Here is a 12,981-nt window from a genome sequence, read left to right as displayed (position 1 = left end):
AATAAGCCATTAGCTCAAGAATTAACACAGCGATTTTGTTTTAAATCGTTAGCAAAAATGAAGAATAAGAACCTCATATTGTTGTTTATTTTTTAACAATTTTAAACGAGTAAACAAATCCATAAATGATAAATGCATGTACAATTTGCACCGTATGTGTATTATGTCTACGAACAATTTACAATTATTTATTCGGTACAAGAAAGTGTATCTTTTCCAAGAGCAGCACTTTTCACAAGCTCGTGAGAACAAATTAATGTTCTATAATCGGGACTTAAATGCTTTCAACATTTAAACTAACATTATATTTATTGTACTCGCTCGATTATCACAACCTGTCCCGAGATTTAATTATAGATAATATTAAAGTCAATTTATCTCAGTTTTTATATGGCTTAAAGTATAAATTAAAGTGCAACGTATGGCAATAGATTCGGGTTTAAAGTGTAGTTATTTATTTAAAAAAAATAAAGCAATGTGAACGTTTAATTTTCATTGAAATTTATTATTAGCATTTTTTTACAAACAATAAATATATTGCTTGCGTTCGAACGGTAAACTAATTATTAAATCAGTCAATTGTTATTATAGTCCGACATCGAGCACTATATTAAACCATATTAAGTATAAGCTATACCCTTCATTTTATATTAAAGTTTGGATTTTATGAAATTGCATAAATTAAAATTGTGCCGATGTCCAGGCTCCTAAACGTTTATTCTAGTTTGATAATCATCAAAGGTAAACGTGTTCATTAAGTTATACGGTAATACATAGTACGTTATTTTTTTTCCCAAAATTATACCGTTTTACTATTTATTTCAGTTCACTTTTCGCTTTTAAAATGGTATTCACGAGGCAGTCTGCAAATCAGAAAAATACAGTTTATCAGAAGAACGAACAAATATGTTGAAAGTTTATTGGCTTTTAAAATACATATCAGTAAACTTGAAACTGGCGATGTTTCCAAACGTGAACGCTCATTTCTCAAAACTGTATTTACCAGGGATTCGTTAATACCTCTTGCGAAAATCGTGCGAACGTATGATTATTTTCAAAAGTAATTAAACTCCGTATCCCAGAGCACTGTATACAACAATATCCAATAAAATGTATGGCCTCAGATCTGCTCTTAAACGCACATAGACATGGATTTTTTATGTAGAAGAGAACCGATTCCGTGTCAGGTAAGCAAGATATCAAGCCAAGCCTCAGGCAAAGTAGATGCGACTATATACGACTATATAATGACATCAAACCTGAACAGTTACTTTAAGGGTTGAATCGACGGGTATGGATTTTAAGTACATTTTAAGTACCCGAGCTATTCAGGATTAGAACCCCTGCTTCAATAATTTTTTACGCTAGGATGGCCGGTCACTTAAGGTCCCTATTTTTAGTCAATGAAGTATAAGTATACATATTTAAACTTTACTTAAATTTTTAAAGTTTTATTCATCCTAACGGGCGATAACTATACAAACACACAAAGCGCATTTATTTACCTAAATTGTTTTATTTCTTTTACTTTGAAACACATTTTAACGAAAGGTTAAGGTTTAGAATGTATATAGGGCTTCTTCGTACGCGTTAGCTTATGAACACCCAAGTGATTTCAGTACGTACGCAAGAAATAAACATTAATTTGTTAAGGTTATTTTCGCATATTCAGCTATTGCTGTTTGTGTTGAAAGCCGATTCGAAAAGTGTATAATGCATACCTTTCATGAGTTTCGATCATGCTCGATCATTATTATCAGGATTGTGTTAACGGGGTCTTTTCACAGATTTTGGCATGTATTGAAGTTTGCCATTAAATGCTTTAATCGATAAATGTAAAAATTGGATCTAAAAAGCTCCAGTTAAAACAAAACAAGATTAATACAAAAAGTAACCCTCAACTGGGCCCGAACCATGGACCTCTGGAGTAAACGTCTATCGCTTAGACCACTCAGCCATACACGCCCATATAATGCATGATGCATTTTATACTTTATATAAGCAATCCTTGTAGTATCACAAAATATAACGACAGTAAAAGAACTCTCCAAATTTTTCAATTGATTCGCGTTGCACCGCTTTATAATTTTCAGGTTTTTAAATCTTCATAAGATGCATATAATGGATATTTAAGAGAATTGTAAATGTTCAGAATTACGGTTTCCTCACAATTATCATAACTACAACGAACATTTGCGAATCAGAAACATTTATAGTATTTTTTTCAATTTACCAAAACGTGAAAAGGCCACTTTAAGTATTGCAAATTACATGATCCTAATCAACGCTGAAACCTCGTGTTTTCTTTCGGATGAGCTATATATTAGGTTTCAAAAGTAAGTGTCAACGTAACCTGAGTAAATGTTCATAGCTGTTGTTGTTTTTGGAGACGGCAACGTGATATGTCCGGATATTTTACGCATATGTTAATTAAAAAAACTTATTTATATAACTTGGATTATAACAACCGAGAGCGAGTTTTTTATAATTATTTAGTATATGAAACCCACCGATATTTTACGTTAAATTTATTAGTAATGACTCTACTTCGTAGTAAATTCAGATAAATATAGAATATGTATTACTGTACTTGAATGATTGCAATTAAACACTTGCTCATTTTCTTAAAAAACAACCTGACATTCATATGCAATTAAACTTTATGAATTATAAATTTGCCAAACAAAGAGTAGACTTTGCACATCTTTTTTTACAGTCTATGACCGCATTGAAGTCGTTGTGATGTAAGTGGTAACAAATGAATTAGAATTAAACGGCAACCATTGTCATGGACAATTTTGAATTAGCGAAATGATTTATCAAACTGAAACGCATGAGCCGCAGGAATATACCCAAACTTTTATATTCGAAGTTATAGATAAGAGTTATTGAAGCCCATAGGGCGACAGAAAATTATGTTCTCTTTGTAGATCAAATATATGAGGATGTTCCCACGTTTCAATGCGATTCCGACACAACATATGAGCTCTTTTTTTGCAATTAGCAAATGGTCCACGAAATATGCGTTTATTTGTGTTTCGTTATGCATTCAAAAATAAATCGAAACACGAAACACGAAAATCAAGACATATATGTACATTTAAATCAATTTAGTTTCAATCTTAATATTACGATATTCAATGTTTAAAATTTAAATGAAATGTGTACATGTATTCCTGTTTACCGTGTATGCGTTGATATACGGTGAACGAAAAACGAGGGCGCTACTGTCTAGGGAGATAACTTTTAAGTTGCTTTTCTCTTACTTAGATACGAAAATGCCACTGAAGACATTTTAGCTTGGCATCGTTCTAATACAGTGATGGAATACTTTAACTATTGTGAAAATAATGTGTGTTGAAAGAGGTGGGCGGAACAACAGTTCTTGTATCATTTTTATTGAACTTGAAAGATCTAACCGAGCTAACGCTCTAATTTCAAAATGTTCCTTACTTTCGAGAATCTAGTAAGGTAAATAGGTAGGAGTATTGGAACACCGATTGGGTTATCGCATAATGCAGCCTTAGACGCGTAATGACCATATTAATTACTGAAAAGTCAATTATTCTCCCGGAGTCGTTAAAACTGTAAAATTTACGTAACTTTTAAATATACTTAAACATCATTGAAAAAACACTAGGGACCTTAAGTACATCGCGACAGGCCATCCTGTTCTAGCGACGAAAAAGCCTTGAAGCAGGAGTCCTACCCATCAATAGATCGGGTCGTCAGTTGATAATAATGCAAAAATGCCATACCGTCGAACCAACACTTGAAGTCATTGTTCTGGTTCCATACGTAGGATACGAGGTCATTATATTGTCGTATCTACTTCATTTGCCTGTTTTGATGTCTTGCTTACCTTACCCGGAATCGTTTTTCTTCTGCATAGTAAGTCCAGGTCCAAAAGCGTATAAAAGCAGATCTGGGGCCATAGCCTATATTGCATATAGTTGTATACAGTTCTCTGAGATACTGAGTTTAATTACTTTTGATTATAGTCATACGTTCACACGATTTTCGCAAGAGGTATTACCGAATCTCTGGTATATACAGTTTTGAGAAATGAAAGATACGTTTAGAAACATCGCCCGTTTTGAGTTTACTGAGTTTGTATTTTAAAAGCGAATGAACTTTCAACATGTTTGTTTGTACTACTGATAAACTGTATTTTTCACGTTTGCAGACTGCCTCATGAATACCATTTGCAAAGCAAATGGTTAACTAAAATAAATTAAAAAACGGTATTATTTATTGAAAAACAAAAGTAACTTACTATGTATTAGCGTTTAAACTTAATGAACAAGTTTAACGTTGATGAGTAACAAACTAGAATAGACGTTTAGAAGCAATGGTACCTGGACATTGGCACAATTATAGTTTATGCATTTGCATATAGTATTGTAAAGTCCAAACGTTAATGTAAAATCAAGGGTATAGCTTATACTTCGTATTGCTTTATATAGTGCTCGATGTCGGACTTTAATTATATTTGATTGATTTCTTAATTACTATACTGTTCCAAAGCAAGCAATATATTATTGATGTAACAATTGCTAATCATGAAGTTCGATGAAAATTATACGTTTACATTGCTTTTATGTTGTTGTTTTTTTTTTCAAATAAAAACATTGTCGAGAGCTACACTTTAAACCCAAATCTATTGTCATACGCTGCACTTTAATTTATATTTTAAGCCAGATAAGAACTGATGTAAATGGACTTTTATATCATCTATAATGAAATCTCGGGACGGGTTGTGTAAATCGAGCGAGTCCAATAAATGTAATTTTTGTTTAGTTATTAAAAGCGTTTTAGTTCCGTGTATAGAACATTAATTTGTTCTCAAGAGCTTGTGAAAAGTGCTGCCTTTGGAAAATTATTGTACCGAATAAATAACTGTTAATTGATATTAAACATAAAACACATACTGTGCGAATGTTACATGTATTTATTATTAATGGGTTTGTTTACTCGTTTAAAATTGATCACAAAATGAAACAATCTTAGGATCTTATTCTTCATTTTTGCCAACGATTATAAACAAAATAAATGGGTTGATTCTTGAGCTAATGGCTTATTTGTATCAAAGAGAAAAGTGCTGAAAGTGGTCAATCAGGATTCATTTCCCCAAAACAGACGCGCCACTCAACTTCGGTTTTATCGAAACAAATTTGTAAATGGGAACACACATTTTATTTCAATTTTTAAACATCGATTTTCGTAATATTCAGACTAAAACGAAATATGACGAGGAAAATAAGTTTCGTATTTTGTTTTATAATTAAAAAGACTTTTTGTATTTGTTTTGGTATTGGTTATTTGAACATCGGTATACGAAGTAATATATGTGATGATTTTCGTGTTTCGCTTTGACGAATGTAAAACGAAAACGAAAAAAACTGTATAAGCAATGACTCAAGAAACACACATATTTTATTTCGCGTGATTTTAAAAGCATGCCAGTCGTGAAATAGATGAAACAGTCAAAATTCCACAATAATTCAAGATATGGGTGTCGCATGTAAGGTTTGTTTCAAACCGAAAGCTGTCTGCAGAGCTAATTGTGAATGAAAATATATTTTAACATATATATCCAAAACAGGTATAAATTAAACATTAATTGATTATAAAATAATGAGTTAGATACTATGTTATTTTAACACTCAATACCCATTGCATCGCATCAATTAATGAATTTATCTATGAATTTATCTACAAAATCTTGATATCAAATCGATGTGTATGGCGTTGCTTGAGATCGTGTTCTACAAAATTGTATTGAAATAAATCATCCATGATTCTCAAACATGTTTGGACCTCATGTGTGTATGGTTGCACTTGGCTGTTCCATTGCGGGAAAGATGCAAATGTCATTGAGTTTTTATAACGTTTTTCCCTTTAGACTATTTTAGTGTAAACATGCGGTCAACTATTTAGTTGCATTTTAAAAATAAAGGATGTACAATTAGAAAATTGGCGACTGGTTGATTGTGTGTAGATATGTATTTGAACACTAACTCTAGCGAAACGTGCAATAAACGTACTGCACAGGTGTCGTATTAGACGAAAGTTTATACAGTAACTGTGTTTTATACAGAAACTTGGAAATATTCGTAAATGGGTGAACTCTGGAAAAAAAAAACTAAACATAAGAATATTCTTCTTTCAAACAAAAGGCTAATTTGAGACGACAATTTACGCACGTGCATAAAGCCCTGTTCTCCAAGAATGTGGTTCGTGGTGTTACTGTTTGCCTGCCATTTGGTTAAAATTATGCTTACATTCAACTCATATGTTTTATATTACCAGGATATTGTGTATTGTTAGTTTTCAGTTGCAAACGATTTTTTGATATTTTAAAATAAATCTATGAAAAAAATTGAATGTACTACTGATGAAGGCTACGGCCGAAACATGTTTAGTACCAGAAACATTTAAATAAACAGTGACGTGTTTGTACGATTTATTTAATTTTAAAATTAACCTATACGATATCAAAACGTGTTTCCGTTCTTTTGACTATTTAAATGCTGCAATCTTCCTTGTCGGTCCAGGCCAGCATTTCTTAAGACTATTTTGACGCGATCATCTTAAGCTTCAATTTTTGAAACATTTGTACCAAACATTTCATTTTTCATAATAAAATTAAGTGTACAAACATTTTATGTTAAAAATTGTTCAAGCTTTAATAATATGTGAACTAAACGAAATTAAAAAAAAGTTCAACACCACGAACTATAAAACAGAAATATGAGTCGATGACATAGGTGACATTACTGGGTGAAAGTTGAAAAAACCCAAAATACTGAAAAAAAAATCTGGGGGCCTGGGGGCCGATAGGGCCCCCGGTGGGGTCCAGGGCAAGGCCCTGGCCAGGGGTCCAGGGGGCCGGAGGCCCCCGGAAGCTCCTGCATTTTAGCTTATTTAAAACGAAGAAATCACTTCTCCTGAGCTTAAAGACACCTGTATTTTTAAGTTATTCAAAACAGAAAAAAACAGTTTGGGTAGAAAATATCTTTAAAATTTCATGTAGATTAACATTGATGAACATATTACAGTAATACATTTTCTTTCTTGTATTTTTATGTAATTAGTTTGAATATCTTATCTAGATATTTTTTAAAGAAATTACTGAAGCACTTAATTTGTCTTCTATCAAAAGATTAAACTTTGAAATTAAAATGAAGCATTTTGTGTAGTGTCTTTTGATCAGATAAAAATTAATTTTTGTAATAAAATAGCTTCTTAATTCTCTTAAACCATGCATTAAAAATCACATTATTTTCACTTGTTAAAACATTATTTCATGATACACCAGAAGTTCAGAACTATATCTTCTTTATTCTTTTCCACTTCCTTCCTGTTCCATCGCTACTTGTGTCCGGTTTCCTCTTAATCCCTGAATGTCTGTTCTTCAACCTTACTAACTTTGCAATTTTTTTGGCACGTTCAAGTTTCAACAGCTGAACTGAAGAGTCCAAAACTGCATCTTCTCTTTTCTTCTTTTCCTCTTTCATTTCCTTCAGATATTTCTGATAACTGGAGTAAGCAGAAATACAGGCCTTTTTCATATTTGGTGTGACTTTAAGGTCTGTACTTTTCACATTTTTTTTCCTAAGAGCGGTCTTCACAATTGCTACGGCTTCATAATTGACAACTGTCATCTTTGTCCGGTCTTTTTCAATAATGTCGTCCATGATGTTGAATGTTGATTCAATCAGTGGTCCACTAAACACAGTCAAAAGTGGCATGACTAGCTTCTTAATGGTTGGGTATCTCATTGCGCAGAAATTATTCAGGTCGAAGACTTTAACCCAGTACCCACTGTCTATACGATCATCTTCTTTATACTTTGCCTGGAGATCCTTTACCTGCAGGTCAACATTGTATATGGAAGCTTCCTGGGACAAAGCTCCAAGGTCTTCTTTAGACAGGACTTGTGGCATCTTTTTGCCAAGATTCTTCATAGCCTGTTCAACCTGACTGTGACCGACAAGTGCAGGATCCAGTACTGTCATCTGTCTGATGGTGTGATTGTTGAGGGGCATCTTCAGCATCTTTATGGCAGCCATGACATACCCAGTTCTAAGATGGCTATAGAATTTTGTGACCCAATGTTGACAGGACTTGTCCATTCTAGCTTTCTTCATGTCAACATGGGCAAACTTCCCCACACCCAAGTCTCTGTCAGCCTTCTGAATTTCACGGTCATTAACGTCTAGTTTCACCAAGTCACTCACTCTGTCAGGAATATGTTCTGGCTTAATGAACATTCCCAAGAACTGTCTGGTGACCTCCAACATTCTTGTGTGAAGTGTATGGATTAGGGGCTTCTCTGCCTGGAAAGCCTTCACATATTCCTGGAAAGTGAGGAGCAGACCCCGATATGTGTTCAACATGGCCTCCGTTTCTCTTCTATTTTGAAATAGACTGTTGATCCTTTCTTTCCTGTCAGAGCTTGTCTTGGAAATATTCTAAAAATAGAAAAATATACCAGAAACTCCTTTAAGAGGAAATTGACTCATCTAACTATTAAGGTCAGAAGAGTCCACTATGCATAAATGGATTAACTTTAGCACAAAAATTGATTGCAATTTACATAAAGTCTCTGAATAATATATACCTATATCTGGATTTTTCTTCCTCGGACAGGAAACTGTAATAATATACAGTCAGGGGTTCTAGAAGTTCTATCACTCTGGTGGAGACGTCTAACATCTGGAGGAATCTACTTGAGATCGGCCTAATCAGATGCTTTGGAGTAGAAATATTCAGGAAGGATTGCAATTCATGGAAGATCTCTTTTACCTTTGGAGATTCCTCAATGTCATAGAACAGATCTGAACAGAAAGGCTGTATGTCTTTATCAAGGTTACTGAGTAAAGTCTTTGCCGCATTATTGATCATGTGAATACTATCACCACTGACATCTAACATATTGGGATTTTTTTCACGTGCAAGCGTTTCAACACCCCCACGCACACCTCGCATTGTGCTGCAGTTGTCCATCAACATGCTTACAACTTGCCACCACTCAATTTTATATTCTTCAAGAACACTTTCAATTGACATCATGATATCTTTTGCAGTAGCATGATTCTGTTTACGTGATCCAAGATGACGCAAGACAATTTGGTTCTCTTCCTCGTCATAGAATTGTATTAGAATGTTTACAATCTTATCGTTATTGTTATTCGTGGCCTCATCCAAATTTAGCGAAACACTTTTCCCTTTGACTTTGTCTGCCACTTCCTGTTTGAAGCTTTTTGCAAGTCCGTGGGTGATAATGTATGTGGCACTCGTCTTCGAAATTGTTGTCTTTCCCAGTGCATGCTTATCTTCACTCAGTCTCTTAGCATAGTTCAGCAAGTCCTCTGCAATACTGAATGGTAAACAGTGTTCACTAATAAAAGCAGCTGTAATAGCTCTTTGCTTGGCAACTCTGTCCTGCATAGACTCCGTTTCAGGCTTGGCTTTTGAGGACCCAGGTAGGACCTGAAATGAACAAATTAATGAGTATTTGAAGATGATTATCCCTAATCAGAGTAATAATGATAGTATGCCTAAGGTAACCAGCATAATAAACAAAAGCTCTTATATTGAACAATTCTTCAGACTGACAGGGGCAGAACAGAAATCAATTTGTAAGTGGTGTGTAACCTATATTTGATTTTAGTATTTTTATTGGGAAATTACATATTGTCACGAGAAGAATGAAGCATTTAACAAAACAATAGTGCCCATCACACAAACATGATGTAAAATAATTATTTTTATGTAGATTTGGGTAGTTTTGGGGTAGATTTGGGAAGATTTTGGTAGATTTGGGTAATTCGTGCCGCCGTTATCCAGACCTTCGCCACCGATCATTCGATACGGGTGGGAAAAAAACACAAATAAGAGATATTAAAAATATTCACCTGATTTGATTTCCACGTCCGGTAATTTTTCAAATGCGTTACATCCTCAGCGTGAGACTTGAACGCCTTCTTCCCATTAGATTTGTAGTTTATCGTTTTGAAACAAATTTCACAATAGGCGCTACCCGGAGTGTTTGGTTTTTTCAGCCAATCTCCCCATTTCTCACCAAGAGAGCCTCTTTCGTTGAGCCATTCCCATCGCCACTTGTTCTTAACACCACTTTCAAGTTCTTTGGTGTTATACCCCGGAGGTAAATACATAATTTTATCGGTTGTTTGGGTTTCGGAAAAAAGTTACTTCAACTTGTCCGCCATATGCTTTTGAGAGATATATTTTCGTAACGTTGATTTTAATTGGTTGACCGATTAACGTAAACCAATCAAAACGCGTGTTTGGAAACCGAGTCAGATTCCGATTTACTTCGAGTTATTCCGTGTTGTAAACCATTTCGTAGACATCGGAGACAAAGGAATCGTAAATTATCGGCAGATTTTGCCAGACTATTCTAATGAGGTGACGTCATGCTGTCTTCTGCACGGCGAAGGATCATTTGGCTCGTATCCGTACCAGATTCCTTTTGCAGGAGACATTTTATTTCGACTTGTAGCCGTTAAACTTCGGGTCCGATTAAAATCAAAGGTAGGGGTTACCCCCCCCCCCCCCAAAAAAATATCTCCTCGGATCTGGACGATTTGGAAAAACGACCTGACTGAAGATCGAATTTACGGAAATCCGTAATAATACGGAAAACTTTCACCCATGCATGATTAGGCACTTTTTCTTATAATATTTGTTAGAAATCGGGAATAGCTTGTAATCAGACAAACAGTTTCGCATCTCGTGAGCACTGTATATCACAGCAATGGAAGTAAACTCAATCTTGATAACCTTTAATCATCAACATTTCAATTGTAAGGAGATTGAAAATGTTGCGTTATATCTTATTTACGCCAATGATGACTTAGATGATTAGAGTAAAAGAGGGCATCGAAATCCCGGTTTAGTGAACCACTCTTGGGAAAACATACATAACTATAGCCTTTAGTAAAGTTACTTGTATATGACAATACAAAAGAGATAAAACGTTTACATTCAATATTATACTGATGTGTCAAATCGAAAAGATATACGCCAAAGAATAAATATAATTGAGTGTTATATATTGTTTTAACTGCCCAACATTTCGAACAGTTTGTTCTAGATAGAATAGTAGTTGTGCAATAACTCCTGAAAAATTTACATCGCATCGTGATTGCACCGAATCATTGAGTTTTGGATGTTCAGTTGGAATCAATGACATTCTCCACGGTGCCTATACCACGTGACTTTTTAAGATCTGTGTGGGGAGTAAAATAACAACAAAAGCGCGACGAAGGTGAGATTTTTAAGGATAACCTTTTTATTATGTCACCATTTTTAATGGGATAAAGTGGAGAGCCCGCTCATTCATGAGAGTTTTCTATAGGTATCATGATTTTATAAAACAAATAAGTATTTTTTCAGTAAAGTGCAACCGCGCGTTTGAACGGTTAGAAAAGGGTAGGATCAGTGTGGGGACATTATTTTTTTTACACAAAAACTTCACCTCTGGTGATATTAAGAAATAAATTTTATGGGCGGAGCTTACACTATATCATTTTGCATCTATTTTCAGGTTTCTGTTATTTATTTACGAAACAAAATTCAAGAAAACTATTTTTACAGTAATATGATCTGTGTGGTATACGTTTTTCAACGGGTCTGTGTGGTATACTGTTTTTAAGTTTTTCAGTTCTATTGAGTTGTTTAAAAAATGCTTGTCAACAACGGGATTTTTAAATGCGCTAGCATGTAAAACACATAATGGCTATACACTACGCTTGCACCGCTTGTTGAACTAATACATAATTATGATTTACAGGCATGCTGTACAATCCTCATTATAATATTAAAATCTTACGCTGGAGCATCTTAAATCGATGACAAGTCCATGCTTACCTTAAATAAGTGTACACTTTATGTTATTGTATCAAAGTCCATTTTTATTTTGGCATCAAACACTACTGTCAGGTGAAGTAATGTATCGTATATTATTTTTGATATTATATTTGCTTTAAGGTATGGCTCAATGCTCCGAATGCGGAAAAATGTCGAAGAGCTGGATTATTGCGCCACATTAGGGGACACGCTAACTCTAGAAACTATAACTGCTGTGGGAAAGCATTTCAGGTAAGATTAAATACCTTAAAAATAGTTAAATTTTTATACAGTTATGCTAACAAACAAATGAACGGATTTTCTTGAAACAACACAAATATGCAATATATCTCATCTCTCAGGTTATCATATATTTTGAAATAACTCAATAATCGTCAAATCGTTTGTAATTTAAAACTAACGAACGCGTGTCCTCAGATACTAACATTTTTAAAATAGCGTGTTTACGCATTGAAATGTCACGTGAATAAAATATGTTGTTTTTTTCTCAGGATGCCTACAATCTTAGAAGGCTTCAACGAACAAAGGACCCCAATGTCACGTGTGTGTACAGTGCGACAGGAGCTTTGCGGACAAGTACCTACTCGTGGCTAGAGAGAAAAGTGCAAAAAAGAGGGATTGGTGAAATGTTAGCAGTGTTGGCAGTTAGGAGTGAGAATGACCTTAGAGAGCACGTCAATACCCACATGCATGACAAGTGTTACAGTAGTGAGGAGTGTTTCAAAACGTACAAACGCAAAACAAACCTTTCTCGATACGTGAGGACTTCACATAAATCCGTGAATACGGATTAAAAATCATAATAGTTTACAGTTTGTCTGTGTAACTTTATTATCGTTTAACGTTATTTTATTCGTTGTTTTACTTTTACTTTGCTTTTCAAAATGATTCTAAAGTTATCCGAATTTGATTAATTTAATAGGTTTCGTTTAGTTCGTGTGTGTGTTTAAAATCATTCTCAAATAGTTGTGCAATAATTTGGATTTACGTTATTCATTAATATATCGCATCTGTGATTTGTATTCGAATCTGTGATTCTTTTTTAATTATAACTTGATTAAAGTTTTGCGATGTTTTTTC

General features: G+C 34.2%; 2 protein-coding genes across 2 annotated transcripts in view; both read right to left on the bottom strand.

Annotated features, from left to right (window-relative positions):
* The window catches only part of LOC127871938 (myoneurin-like), a 235,836-nt gene that overhangs the window by 74,159 nt on the left and 148,696 nt on the right, over window positions 1-12,981 (bottom strand). The window lies entirely within an intron of this gene.
* Window positions 8,599-10,686, bottom strand: LOC127872683 (uncharacterized). The gene is made up of 2 exons (XM_052416013.1): window positions 9,924-10,686; window positions 8,599-9,498 (listed from the first exon to the last, which is right to left on the bottom strand). The coding sequence occupies exons 1-2, from the start codon at window positions 10,182-10,184 to the stop codon at window positions 8,599-8,601; spliced, it is 1,161 nt and encodes a 386-aa protein (XP_052271973.1). The 5' UTR covers window positions 10,185-10,686.

The sequence above is a fragment of the Dreissena polymorpha genome, chromosome 3, assembly GCF_020536995.1.
Source record: "Dreissena polymorpha isolate Duluth1 chromosome 3, UMN_Dpol_1.0, whole genome shotgun sequence".
Taxonomy (NCBI): domain Eukaryota; kingdom Metazoa; phylum Mollusca; class Bivalvia; order Myida; family Dreissenidae; genus Dreissena; species Dreissena polymorpha.
This window is presented reverse-complemented; position numbering and strand designations above follow the sequence as displayed.